The sequence below is a fragment of the Bos taurus genome, chromosome 3, assembly GCF_002263795.3.
Source record: "Bos taurus isolate L1 Dominette 01449 registration number 42190680 breed Hereford chromosome 3, ARS-UCD2.0, whole genome shotgun sequence".
In the NCBI taxonomy this organism is placed as follows: Eukaryota; Metazoa; Chordata; class Mammalia; order Artiodactyla; family Bovidae; genus Bos; species Bos taurus.
In genome coordinates, this window is record NC_037330.1 from 102,851,247 (window position 1) to 102,865,494 (window position 14,248).

Below are 14,248 nucleotides of genomic sequence, written 5' to 3' on the forward strand. Positions count from 1 at the left end.
CTTCAAATGGTACCATGTGGGGGTCTTTGGGGGGCAGTTCTTTAGAGCTGGCTCATTTTCCCAAAAAGAAGCCCTCTAGCTTCAAACCCAGGGTAAAAATGCAGCCTGGTGGGCGAGGGGTTCATCCCTCCTTTCACAGATGTTCATTGATTGTTTTCAGGCTCACACCTACTCCTAGCCCACGTCTTAGTGTCTCCAAGCCCTGGCCTTTGCCCATTCCCGCAAGAGTAAACCTCCAGTGTGGGAGCTGTTAAGCATCTGGCGCTGGGGTGTGCGACGGGACTCCCAGCAGACTCCCTCCCTCCTTCAGTTCCCTGCCTCACACCCATTCTGTCCAGAATCCTGACCCCTCTCCAGAGACCTGGGGGGACCGGGCTCTGTGCTCAGAGGTGTCCCACTCAGCTCACATTTTGTGGTTTCCTCCACCCTCTTCCACCAGCTTTCCATCTTCTAAGCACTGGCTTCAGTTTTCTTGGTTGCTAATGTTTCTCATTTATCTTTTAAAAAATCAATTTATTGTCTTTTAGCGGGGTCTAGAAGGCAGAGGAGATATTGTATACATTTAGTTTGCCATCTTTAACTGGAATTCTCTCGCTGGTTTATAAGATTAAGGATGTGGACTGGTGCACTTGGGCAGAAGGGAGAAACGTGAGACTCTGGACACAGAAATAGTCAGATCAAGGCTTAAAAGTGTCTTTATTTACCCAGGCAGCACACGCTTTGGGCATTAATGACAAGGATTGCCAGGGCTGAGAGATTACTACTTGTGGCGATCGTCTTCTCCCAAGCTCCACATTTTAGCCTTGTACAGAGTGATGTCTTTGTAGACCCTGAAGTGGTTCAGCCTGCGGTCGTCACGTTGCGGGTTGACCTAGAGAGGAGCAGGCAGATGTCAGAAAGAAGCCTGTGGGGAAGGGGGAAGACCTTGTCTTGTAGGGACCTGGACTTGACTCAGGTCCCAGTCTCCTGATGTGTGGCCCCTGGTGCTTTTTCTTGCTAAACCCTGTTTGTGAAATGAAGATGACATAATCAGAATTAAAAGACAAGTGCGACAGGAAGTTCTTCAAGTCTATTCAAAATCCTGTGATCCTGTGTTTCTTTCTTAGGAACAGAAGCCCTATATCATTTAGGGAGATCATACTTTGCCAACAAAGGTCTGTCTAATCAAGGCTATGGTTTTTCCAGTGGTCATGTATGGATGTAAGAGTTGGACTATAAAGAAAGCTGAGCACCAAAGAATTGATGCTTTTGAACTGTGGTGTTGGAGAAGACTCTTGAGAGTCCCTTGGACTGCAAGGAGATCCAACCAGTCCATCCTAAAGGAAATCAGTCCTGGGTGTTCATTGGAAGGACTGATGTTGAAGCTGAAACTCCAGTACTTTGGCCACCTTATGTGAAGAGCTGACTCATTTGAAAAGACCCTGATGCTGGGAAAGGTTGAGGGCAGGAGGAGAAGGGGATGACAGAGGATGAGATGGTTGGATGGCATCACCAACTTGATGGACATGAATTTGAGTGAACTCCGGGAGTTGGTGATGGACAGGGAGGCCTGGTGTGCTGCGGTTCATGAGGTCGCAAAGATTCGGACACGACTGAGTGACTGAACTGAACTGAACCGATGCTAAAGACTGCATTTCCAGGCTCCTTGCACTTAGTGGTGCTTTTCCAATCAATGACACAAATATGTTACTAGCATTCACATTTTCCAGAGAAGGGGACAGAACTTGGAGATGTAGGTGACATGCCCGAGACCACTCTACTAACAGCTGGGAGAGCAAACTCAGGCCATCTGTCCTCAGCAAGCTTTGTTTAATCCACACTTGGTGGTATTCACTTTGTACCAGGCACTGTGTTCTAAGCACTGTCTTATCTAATCCTTGGAACAATTTTATGAGAGACATACTGGATTATCTCCATTGTACTAGGAGGAATCTTAGTCACAAAAGAGCTTAGTCACTTCCCAGGGTCACACAGCTAGTACATGGTAGCCAGAAAAGTCCAGGCATCTGGCTCCAAACTCTGTTTCCTTAACCACCGCTGGATTACCGCTGACCTTCCAAGTAAAGGAGACCCACTTACCAAAGGCTCAGAATCCCATCCAATCTCTTGACCTTCAGTCTGTGTCTCTGGGTATTTCTTTCTTGGTCCCTGGGCAGCGTGGTGGATAAGATTTAGAAACCTGGCTGGGAGATGAGGCAGGGGTTACAAAGGAGTCAGGTTTGGGGACCAATGAGAGATGCTGTGCCCTTGACTCTGGCACATCCTCCTGGCAGGCAGAGCACCAGCCTCAGAGGCTTGCCTAGACAAGACACAGGCATCTGGTTCTTCCACGCATCTCTCAACAAACATCTGTTGAGAACAAACTCTGTGCCAGGCACTGTTTGGGCCCTGGAGGCAGAGCAGAGTGAGATAGACATGGTTCCTGGTCTCCTGGTAATGTAGACTGGGTGAGGGGGTCAGGGGATGCAATATACAAGTATAAAAACAAACCCGACATGTACTCACTGCTGTATTTAAAGTGGGTAACCAACAAGGACCTACTGTATAGCACAGGGAACTCTGCTCAATGTCAGGTGACAGCCTGGGTGGGAGGGGAGTTTGGGGGATAATGGATACATGTATATGTGTGGCTGAGTTGCTCTGCTGTGCACCTGAAATACCACATTATTAATTGGTTATACTCCAATATAAAATGGAAAGTTAGAAATAAAAAGAAAAACAAACCACGTAGAGGCAGGCAGTGATGGACACTGAAGACGGGAGTAGGCCGGGGGCAGGGGGAGGCAGGGCTGGCTACTTAGGATGACGAGGGGAGGCCTCTCTGGATGCCTTGCCGGTGCCAGCCCTGAGAGAGGCAGAGGAGGAGCACATCACAGGCAGAAAGAACAAAGGCCCTGGGGCATGAGCAAGTTTGGGCAATGAAGCTGCAGAAGAGACAGTGAGGAGCTGGACTATAAGAAGTGAGGTCAGATCCTTCTGGATTGAAATCAGCATGGCTGTCAACACCAGGTATATTTCTAACTCTACACCTTAAGGACTTAAGTAGATTTCATTTTCTACCTTATCCAGTCTCTGTTTGAGGGAGGTAGTCTGACAAGGGGAGGAAGCTGGCTTGTAGTCAGACATTCATGGCCCTTCTACTACTAGCTTGACAGGTGGTTTAACTTCTCTGGGCCTCACTTTGCTCATCTGTAAAATGGGAGGAAGATATCTACCTCAGCAAGATGTTCGAGAATGGAATTAAAAAATGAAGGACTGGGCACTGGGCCGATCTAATCCTGAATACAAGGCGGCTTGTAATGAAGTCCTTACCACCTGCTTTTTTCCTTATTGCTACAAGTCCCCAGCTGGTATACTTTGCTCTAGCCAGGCTGGTGTCTCCACTACAGATGGAAATCTCACTTCCTTGTTCTCTATCAGTCTATTTCCTTGTCTGTCTCCACGATGCTATGAAATCCTCACTCCTTCTGCCCACCCCCATTTCCCAACCCTTCCTCCATCAAACTCCACCCTAAGAAGGTAGAGGGGAAGGAGAAAAGCTTGTCAGCAGAGTTAGGCTTCCTATCAAGTATCTTCTTCCCCTATTCTTAAATGTGGCCCCACTTACCTGTATTATCACAGCCATGCCAAATACTCCCAGTTCTTGGCCATGCTGGTGTCTCATTTCTGTGCTTTCTCGTGTAACCAGAATGTCCTTCCACATTCTTCTGCACCTAACATACTCCACCTCACCTTCTCCAGGAGCAATTTCCAGAACTTTACTGTCTGAGGTGGGCACCTATTTCCCATGCTGCTGCCATCCCAATCTAGCTCTCTGTTTACCTGGGTATTTACATGTCTGTCTCTTTGCCTATGGTATGACATTCCCAGCCCCATTCTAGTGACTATCACCAGGTAATAATGAAAATAATATTAATAACATGTCCCAATCACTATGTACTAGATACTTTTTTTTTAACGTAAATACTATTTAACTTCAAAAACATTTCAGCATTCTAAACATACAAAAAAACAAACAAAAAACAGAACGTTGCAGATTGTGTTTAGTATAGAAGGTTCTTGAACTTTCACTGGTGCTGTGGCTCTTGGCTTTGCTGACAAGAGTTCTACGGTTTTTGTTTTTTTTTTTTAAAACAGTTTAAAACTACCGTACTTCAACTAAAAAGGATCCAAAACACTTCTCATGCCAGCTGACCCCCACCCCCTTTTCCACAGCTAAGAATGGCAGCAGGATGCTATGTCACTATATACAAAAACAAGCCAACCTGAAGCTAAACAGATGCCCACTGCGGTGTTCACAGGTCCAGCCCCACAGTGCACGCCCTGAGCCTGCCCCTCCAGAAGGCATCACCCCCACAGCCTCCACACCAAGCAAGGAGCTTGACGTCAAGAGTGTGCCTTGGTTGCTTCTTTTTACAAACTATAGATATGTACAGTTGAGAACTCGGGATTTCTAGCCAATGACCATAGAATTAACACACCACCTTACAGATTAAAAAAAAAAAAAGTGCGAGAAACATCTTTAAGCCTTGTCACACCAACAGCAAAGTGCACAGAGTGAGGAGAACATGAGAGCCTTTTCGTTTTAAAAATGTTTGGAAATATGTACAACTTTGATACAGTTTCCAGGTGCTCCAGATACCCACGGCCATTTCCTGTAAACTGCTGGCAATTACTAGAGCACTTGGAGAGACTACGATACGATCATGATCCAATCGGGTAGTTAAACCTAATGAGGGCAACAGACACGTCTTGGATGAGAGGTGTGTCAATCACAGCGCTCCCTGCTCTAAGGTATTCACAAGGAGACAGATCAACAGCTTTTAAAATTTATCCTCCTCCTCCCCTTCTTCCTTCTCCTCCTCTTTGTCTTCCTTTTCCACTTTTTTCCAGGCAACTTTATCAGGACCTTTGGCGCCATCAACTTCCATTTAGACCTAGTCTGCGACATCCTTCTCATACTTCTCCTCCAGTTTTGCTGCCTGGTTGATGTATGGCTGCTTCTCCCTGTCACTTAAGTTATTCCACATCTCGCCTAGGTTCCTTGCCACGTCTCTAATAGAGATGCCAGGGTTTATAGACTTGATCTTGGGGCAGAATTCAGAGCAGAATAGGAAAAATCCAGATGGTGGTCTCTTGGAGGCATTAGGGTCCCTCTTCTTCTTGCCTCCCTTAGCTGGTCCGTAATCCTTCATTTATCGATCATAGCACATTTTATCCACCTCTGCCATTTCATTGAATTTAGACTTCTCTTACCTCTCGGAGCATTTCTTGGAAAACACAGCAAATTTGACAGGGACCTCAAAACAGGGACAGGGTTTTTCTTATGTTCCTCTCTGCACGTCTGCACAAAGAAGACATAAACAGTCATCTTGCCCTTTGATTTCTTGGGATCACCTTTAGCCATCTTGACTGTATTGTTTGCTAGTCTGGGCAGCGTGGGGCCCTAGATACTGTTTTAAACACTTGCAATATATTGTTTAATTCTCACAACATCTCTAAGAAATAGGTTCAGAAATGTTAAAAAAAAAAAAAAAGTGCCCAAAGTCACACAGTTAATGAATGGCAGAACCAGGATTTGAACTCAGTTAGTAGAACTCCAGAACCTGTGCTTGTTATCAGCTAAGTATTGGATGGATGAACAAATGTAATGTCAGGGCCATGAGGAGCATGTTTTTTGGCTTGACAGTTAATAAACTGGCAGTTTTGAAAATGCTGGTTTCTCGTGAGTTTTGTCAGTATGAGTTCAGCTTTCAGATGATCAAACAGAGGACTGAGGCCTGCCCTAAGGAACCACTACCCTGAGAGTCTCCCAGCCAGCTGCCTCGGTCTCTGTCTCAACATCATTCTCAAATCCTGGACTTACCATCTGCAGGTTCTTCCAGGTTATCATGCCAAGACATGGGCTTTCTGGCGATTGTGTGAACTGGAGAAAAACAGCATCATAGGTTTAAGTTAAAAAAGTTTCTCCCTGGCCTTTCTAAGACACTCCCTATGCTGGGTACCCATTTAGCATTTTTTGAGTGTCTGTCCAATGTCAGATATTACGCTGGGCACTAGGGCATAGGATCTTCAAGGACCTCACAATCTGAGAGGCACTGTCCTGATGATGGCCACCAGCTATGTGTGGAGACTTGAATTTGAGTAATTTAAATTTAATACAATTAAAAATCAGTCCCACAGCTGCATTTCAAGTGATCAACAGCCACATATGGCTACTGGCTGCCATTCAGATCAGCACAGACAGAGAACATTTCCATTATCTCGGAATGGTCTCTTGGACAGACTGATCTATGGAGCTGCAGATGTATCAGGCAGCCAGAGATAGTGATATATACCCAGGAGGCCATGTGGTACCAGGTGGAGGATGCACAGACATCTATTCAGCTCATAATTACTGATGCAGTGGAGGTAGGGCTGTGAACAAGACAGAGAAGGTCCCTGTTCTCCCCGAGCTTTCACTCTACTTGTGGTGATGCTCAATAAACAGATGTATAATATTAGGCAAATATAAGTAAGATGCGCAACCACATAGAGCACATTATATGGATAAACCCATGTTGATGGTGGGGCACAGTGTGGGTGATGTGTCTCTAAAGACAGACAGAGGAGCAGAGTCCTGAATAAACTTGCTGTGTGAGATACATGGGGAAGATCCAAGAGTGAGCTTGGTGAGTTAGAGAAATATCAAGAAGCAGAGTAATTCTGGTGGAGGGAGCTAGGTGGAATGGAGTAGTAAGTGAGCAGAGGCCAGAAGGAACCAGTGGTCTCCATGTGTTTTATCCCTATCTCCTACCAGTAAAAAAAACCAAAAACTTCCACATGTGTATATTGATATAGTCTCTATGCACTATTGTCCTATATTAACAAAGCATCATTTCTTTCTTTATACATAAGTATAATGATAAGTAAAAATTCTAATATTTCCTCACTTAATCCCAATGGATCATATTAATCATGTGCCTGACGATTGTGAGCTGAGAGACCAAGCACCTTTCCTAGGAAGCCTGGACACTGCTGGAAGGGATTATGAAAATTGTTGAAATGGGCCAAGCTTAAACAGAATTGGATGTTAAGTGGTTTTCTTGAAATTAGTAGTTGGAGGATCCAGAGGAAAACCAGGTTATCATAAGCAAAATGAAGATATACATTTTCTGTACTCTCATCCCCCACCCCCAACCCCCAAAGGTAAGTATGTGAGGAGGTGGTTATGCTTAAATAAATGACTGTCCTAATTATTTCACTGTATAAATGTATATTTAAATGTCACATGGTATGCATTGGAGGAGGAAATGGCAACCCACCCCAGTATTCTTGCCTGGAGAATCCCAGGGATGGGGGAGCCTGGTGGGCTGCCTTCTACGGGGTTGCACAGAGTCTGACACGACTGAAGCGACTTAACAGCAGCAGCAGCAGCATACCTTAACTATATGCAAATCTTATTTTAAAATAATGACAATCCATTTCTTCTACACAGCTGGGCTGCAGTGGACTACAGCTAATCAGGTCCAGGACTGGGAGGTCTTTTCCCATTGGAAAAGACCCTGATGCTAGGAAAGATTGAAGACAGGAGGAGAAGGGGATGACAGAGGATAAGATGGTTGGATGGCATCCCTGACTCCACGGACATGAGTTTGAGCAAGCTCCAGGAGTTGGTGAAGGACAAGGAAGCCTGGTGTCGCAAAGAGTCGGACATGACTGAATGACAAACGACAAGGGCTGGAGGAGAATTCAGAAAGAAGAGAAAGTGAAGAGATGGGGGAATAGCATGGTGATTTAGGAATTCCACGCATTCAGATATGGTGGGACAGAAAAGAGCCTGTGCATGCTGCAGAATAGACACTAAAATGTTTATTAAAGGAACAGGGTGCGGGTAAAGGGGAGTTGGGATAAAGCTGAGTGAGCAGCAGAACCACATCCACAGGGGCCTTACGTTCTGATCAGGGTAAACCTCAGCTCAGAAGCTGTGGGGCCTCTGAGACAGCTCTCACCAGCCATGGTATAGGGGAGGGTTGGAGGGTTGGGCCTGGAGGGAGAAAGAGAGTTAGGAAAGCATCAGATCAATGCAGGCAGGAGTGAGGAGGGCCCTGCTGAGGCTTCAGAGGCCAGATGGAGAGAGGGCGGAGCTAAGTGAGGATTCGCAGTCTTGCGCGATGGCGTCTCCCATTGAGGCAGGAACGTGGGAACCCTCCTGTGAGAGAAACGCTAAGGAAAGGAACAGTACGGTGCCTACTGAGCTGTGTGGAGTGAGAGAGAGAGAGACTGCGGATGACTCCCGGCTTCTAACTAGGGAGAGAAGAGTGGCTGTGGTGCCTTGTGCTTAAAACAAGATCTTCTGGAGCAGCCACAGGTGGGAGAGGGGTGCGGGATGAACCAGGGAAAGGGAGCTGGGAGGTGGTTGTGGACGTGGGTCTGGGTCTCCATTTGAGACTCAGTGGCCTTTAGAGGGAGCTGATGTTACAGGACCAGATGAAACTGGCCCAGGAATGTGCAAAGGGAGAAGAGTTGGGGTGGGGCCACTTAATTAGGGGGCATTTAATTAATTGGGCCTTGAGTCTGTGCCCCTTAAATTTTCTGAAGGTCCTCAGACAATATAAGAAGATGGAAAGAAATCCTTTAACTTATCAACAACAAACCAAAACACACGCAAAACACAAAACCCTGCAAAATATTTCAAAAGCAAATTTATAAAGAACCTTTCAAATTCGTTACAATAAAATATTTAATCAGGATGTGGATGCATTTTAATACATCTGTTTGATGTGATGGGGAATGAGACCCCCTCCCCAACCCCAAAGTCATAGTTCTGAAATGTTGAGAATAGGGGCGAGGTCAGAGGAGGTGTCTCTTACTGGGCTCCACCCTGCACCCCCTGCCCCGCACACCTGCCGGCTCCTTCCCTCTTTTCCTCCCTCCCGTCCGGTAGCGCCCCTCACCCTTGCGGAGTGGATTCACGTGATACTGCGTGTAGAGTTTCTGGGTTCGTAGCTCTTTGAGGTACAGTTCCCGCAGGATCTGGTTCTGGTGGACCTCATCTGCGATCGCTTTCTCCTTCTGGTGTCCAGCCATGGCCTTGGCTCTGCTGTGTCCGGTCAGTACAGCGCCGCCTCACCTCGCCAGACGCTCACCAGGTGCCAGGCCAAAGGCTGTTTCCAGGCAACAGAGTCCCAAGCCGGCTCCAGGCAACCGGTCCTAGCTCACCCGCCTCCCTTAGACCTCGCTCCTGCTCGCCCATCCCCCAGCCCCAAATCTTAGAACGCCCTCTTTAGGCGCTCAACCCACCTCCCCCAGCTTCTCAGGACATATCTAGCCTGGTTACAGAACCGCTGCCCAACACTTGCAGAAAACAGACTCGCCATGAAGTGACCAGTCAATCCTAGAGGAAATCAGTCCTGAGTATTCATTGGAAGGACTGATTCTGAAGCTGAAACTCCAATCCTTTGGCCACCTGATGCCAGGAACTGACTCACTGGAAAAAACCCTGATGCTGGGAAAGATTGAAGGCAGGAGGAGAAGGGGATGACAGAGGATGAGATGGTTGGATGACATCACCGACTCAACAGACTTGAGTTTGAGGAAGCTTTGGGAGTTGATGATGGACAAGGAAGCCTGGCTGCTGCAGTCCATGGGGTTGCAAACAGCTGGACACAATGAGCGACTGAACTGAATGATAAAGTGACAGACCCAAGATGTAATGGGCTTAGGATTCAGCCTCACCTTGACTAGTCATTTCCTGAAAAATATTTTGGAAGGAGTAAGAAACCTCTCTACATTAAAGAACATGTCCAAAATTGAGACCCTCTATGTTTATCTCTGCATATAAGTTAAATAAGCAGGGTGACAATATACAGCCTTGACGTACTCCTTTTCCTATTTGGAACCAGTCTGTTGTTCCATGTCCAGTTCTAACTGTTGCTTCCTGACCTGCATATAGGTTTCTCAAGAGGCAGGTCAGGTGGTCTGCTATTCCCATCTCTTTCAGAATTTTCCACAGTTTACTGTGATCCACACAGTCAAAGGCTTTGGCATAGTCAATAAAGCAGAAATATGTTTTTCTGGAACTCTCTTGCTTTTTCTATGATCCTGTGGATGTTGGCAATTTGATCTCTGGTTCCTCTGCCTCTTCTAAAACCAGCTTGAACATCAGGAAGTTCACGGTTCATGTATTGCTGAAGCCTGGCTTGGAGAATTTTGAGCACTACTTTACTAGCATGTGAGATGAGTGCAATTGTGCAGTAGTTTGAGCATTCTTTGGCATTGCCTTTCTTTGAGATTGGAATGAAAACTGACCTTTTCCAGTCCTGTGGCCACTGCTGAGTTTTCCAAATTTGCTGGCATATTGAGTGCAGTGCATGATGCTTTCACAGCATCATCTTTCAGGATTTGAAATAGCTCAACTGGAATTCCATCACCTCCACTAGCTTTATTCATAGTGATGCTTTCTAAGGCCCAACTGACTTCACATTCCAGGATGTCTGGCTCTAGGTGAGTGATCACACCATCGTGATTATCTGGGTCGTGAAGATCTTTTTTGTACAGTTCTTCTGTGTATTCTTGCCACCTCTTCTTAACATCTTCTGCTTCTGTTAGGTCCTTACCATTTCTGTCCTTTATCGAGCCCATCTTTGCATGAAATATTCCCTTGGTATCTCTGATTTTCTTGAAGAGATCTCTAGTCTTTCCCATTCTGTTGTTTTCCTCTATTTCTTTGCACTGATCCCTGAGGAAGGCTTTCTTATCTCCCCTTGCTATTCTTTGGAACTCTGCATTCAAATGGGAATATCTTTCGTTTTCTCCTTTGCTTTTCACTTCTCTTCTTTTCACAGCTATTTGTAAGGCCTCCTCAGACAGCCATTTTGCTTTTTTGCGTGTCTTTTCCATCAAGACAGGGTCTTGATCCCTGTCTCCTGTACAATGTCACGAACCTCCGTCCATAGTTCTTCAGGCACTCTGTCTATCAGATCTAGTTCCTTAAATCTATTTCTCACTTGCACTGTATAATCATAAGGGATTTGATTTAGGTCATACCTGAATGGTCTAGTGATTTTCCCTACTTTCTTCAATTTAAGTCTGAATTTGGCAATAAGGAGTTCATGATCTGAGCCACAGTCAGCTCCTGGTCGGACACGACTGAGCGACTGAACTAAACTGAACTGATGTTTATCTAAGAAACATGGAGAGGTTTCCCATGCATAAAGACATTCCTCCCCATATCACCCATATGATAAATAATATAGACAGGATAACCCTTTCTTAACCCTAAAAGTAACTTAGGAACTTTACAGTTTATTTATTTAAATGTTTAAAGTTGTGGTAAAATACACATAGAATTTGCCATCTGAACCACTTTTAAGTATTGTAGTTCACCACTGTGAAGTATAGTCACACTGTGTGAAACTCATCTCCAGACAGTTTTTATATCCATTAAACAACTCCCCATTGCCTCCTCCCTTTAGCCCTTGGTGGCCACCATTTTACTTTTTCTATGAATTTTACTCCTTTAGATACCTTATTTAATACAGTTTATATTAAAAAAAAAAGACTAAAAGTAGCCCTAGCATAAAGAAAGGAGCCACCCCTGGTTTCAGGAAGCACCTAAATGCTGACTCCAGAGCCTGTGGTCTTCCCCCCAAGTACATTCCATCTATCCACTCATCCATCCCTCCATCCAGAACAGTGTGTTCCCGGTAAATTTAGGTTTGGAGACACAGTGCTGAACGTGACAGATGGGTGGACATGTCTACAGTTTCCTAAGCCCAGCAAGCAACATCATGATCCTTGCTTTAGCTCCTGCTGCTCCATCTCCTTGGCCTGGAAGGCTCTTTTCCCTGTTGTCTGTCTGGGGAACAATTGCCTAATATTTATAATGAGCTCACATGTAATCTTCTTTCAAAAACTTTTCCAAACTGTATAGCCCCTAGTCCAATTTTTCTTCGTGCCATGCTCAACTTCAACTCTGTAGTTCTAGAATACTAAACTTATTTTATAGATCTAAGTTACTTGAGAATAAGAAATGTGTCTGGCCATCTCTGAATTACCAGTACCTGGCACAGTATGTACAGATGCAGGCTTTTGGTAAATGTTTGCTGGCTGACTGGATGTCCAACCAGATGGCACTGTGCTTTTCTTTGCTTACACCATTATATAAACCTTTACATCATGCTGAAATGCAAACAGATTTCATTGTACCTGGCTGAGTTGGAGAAGAACCTCTGTTACTTGTCACTGTGATTCATGCCTGGGTCCCTTTTTCTATCAAGAGTCTAACAACTTCCTGAGTTCTTCAGTTCAGGTGAGTTCAGTCGCTCAGTCGTGTCTGACTCTTTGTGACCCCATGGACTGCAGCACGCCAGGCTTCCCTGTTCATCACCAACTCCCAGAGCTTGCTCAAACTCATGTCCTTCGAGTCGGTGATGCCATCTAACCACCTCATCCTCAGTCATCCCCTTCTCCTCCTGCCTTCAATCTTTCCCAGCATCAGGGTCTTTTCCAGTGAGTCAGCTCTTCACATCAGGTGGCCAAAGGATTGGAGTTTCAGCTTCAGCATCAGCCCTTCCAATGAATATTCAGGATTGATTTCCTGAATATTGACTGGTATTTAGTATTGACTGGTTTGATCTCCTTGCAGTCCAAGGGACTCTCAAGAGTCTTCTCCAACACCACAGTTCAAAAGCATCAATTCTTCGGCACTCAGCTTTCTTTACAGTCCAACTTTCACATCTATATGTGACTACTGGAAAAACCAGAGCTTTGACTAGATGGACCTTTGTTGGCAAAGTAATGTCTCTGTTTTTAAATATGCTGCTAGGTTGGTCATAGCTTTTCTTCCAAGGAGCAAGCATCTTTTAATTTCACGGCTGCAGTCACCATATGCAGTGATTTTGGAGCTCAGAAAAATAGTCTGTCACTGTTTCCATTGTTTCCTCATCTATTTACTATGAAGTGATAGGACCAGATGCCATAATCTTAGTTTTCTGAATGTTGAGTTTTAAGCCAGCTTTTTCATTCTCTTTCACTTTCATCAAGAAACTCTTGAGTTCGTCTCTTCACTTTCTGCCATAAGGGTGGTATCATCTGTGTATCTGATGTATATTTCTCCCAGCAATCTTGATTCTAGCTTGTGCTTCATCCAACCTGACATTTAGCATGATGTACTCTGAATATAAGTTAAATAAGCAGGGTGACAATATACACCCTTGACATACTCCTTTCCCAATTTGGAACCAGTCTGTTTTTGTTAGGATTTTTATTGGTGTCTAAAGAGTATTGATAAAATTACAATGAAGGCAAAACACAGATAATAGTAAGATAACCTGAGTCTGCTCATGGCTAAAAACATCATCATAGAAAAGGACTTCTGCAAAGAACTGAACTTACTTTCAAGCTGAATATTGTTTGGCCATCATCTTGAATTCACTAGATCCACCAGGTTAAGCCTTCTGGGAATCCACAATCCTGGCAATTCTGAACTGTATCAGGTCTGTCCCGGTAGTAGAGAAATAATCTCTCCAGGATAAGATCTGTGAGTCAGCAGGTCTGGTTGAGATTGGCTGGAGTGTTGGTGAGGACCAGAGTCCAAAGGACTAAAAGAAGGGGCAGTAGGGGGAGTAGGGGCACAGATAAAGGAGTAACAGGAAAGGGGAGCAAGACGAACAGGGTGGTAAGCAGTTGATATGAAAGAGACAGGGAAAGAGCTGGGCGTGGATGTCATTAAGGTGGGGTGGCAGGAAGGGGTGACGCTAGTCAGAGGAGGGAGATGGGTAGGCCTGAAGTGTGAAGGGGGTGGATGGGGCTGTGCAGTAGGCTGAGGGCTAAAAGACTGAGGATACAGGGAGGAAGGAGCTTTGGGTAATGAGAGCAAGAAGGAACAGAAAGAGGAGGTGGAAGGTGAGCGTGAGATGGGGAAACTGGAGGTAGAAAAAATGACAAATGACTGCTTTCTTGTCATTGTTTCAATGGCATATTTCTAGTTATTCATCTTGTGAAAATAAACTGGCAGAAGCTCACACCTGCTCCAGAACCTATCTGATACACTACCACTGGCACCACCCCATGTTGGAATGCCCATTATGAAGCGTACATACTCCTCCCTTTGGAGCCAATAAGAAGAGTCCACCAACCAGAGCAATGGTCTCAGTTTCTAGGTTGAAGAGTGGTTATGGGAAATGGCAAAGAGGATAAATGGAGTTATAATATTAGCCCCTATTTCTTGGGATAACGTACAGTTTTGCCCTCAGTAGGCAGAGAT

At 45.2% G+C, this 14,248-nt stretch overlaps 1 protein-coding gene across 5 annotated transcripts; it reads right to left on the minus strand.

Annotated features, from left to right (window-relative positions):
• Positions 1–679: 679 nt before the first annotated feature.
• CFAP144 (cilia and flagella associated protein 144) lies at positions 680–14,033 on the minus strand. 5 transcript variants are annotated; one of them, XM_010803720.4, is made up of 5 exons: positions 13,378–14,033; positions 8,937–9,146; positions 5,867–5,926; positions 2,080–2,183; positions 680–1,003 (listed from the first exon to the last, which is right to left on the minus strand). In XM_010803720.4, the coding sequence occupies exons 2-5, from the start codon at positions 9,067–9,069 to the stop codon at positions 893–895; spliced, it is 408 nt and encodes a 135-aa protein (XP_010802022.1). In that variant the 5' UTR covers positions 9,070–9,146; positions 13,378–14,033; the 3' UTR covers positions 680–892. The 5 variants fall into 5 exon arrangements, with proteins under 5 accessions (XP_010802022.1, XP_024845549.1, XP_059740899.1 ...); XM_024989781.2 differs by having other exon boundaries at positions 680–871; positions 13,378–14,021; XM_059884916.1 differs by lacking the exon at positions 13,378–14,033 and adding an exon at positions 12,190–12,277 and having other exon boundaries at positions 680–871.
• Between the last annotated feature and the right edge of the window lie 215 nt (positions 14,034–14,248).

Bases quoted from the DNA above. Each gene is read 5' to 3' on its own strand.
- CFAP144 (XM_010803720.4), bottom strand. From the start codon at position 9,069: ATGGCTGGACACCAGAAGGAGAAAGCGATCGCAGATGAGGTCCACCAG. The intron at 2,184-5,866 runs GTAAGTCCAGGA...CTCATCTCCCAG, and splicing joins CCTGGAAGAACCTGCAGATG to CCAGGTTTCTAAATCTTATC. The intron at 1,004-2,079 runs GTAAGTGGGTCT...TTTCACAAACAG, and splicing joins GATGGGATTCTGAGCCTTTG to GGTTTAGCAAGAAAAAGCAC.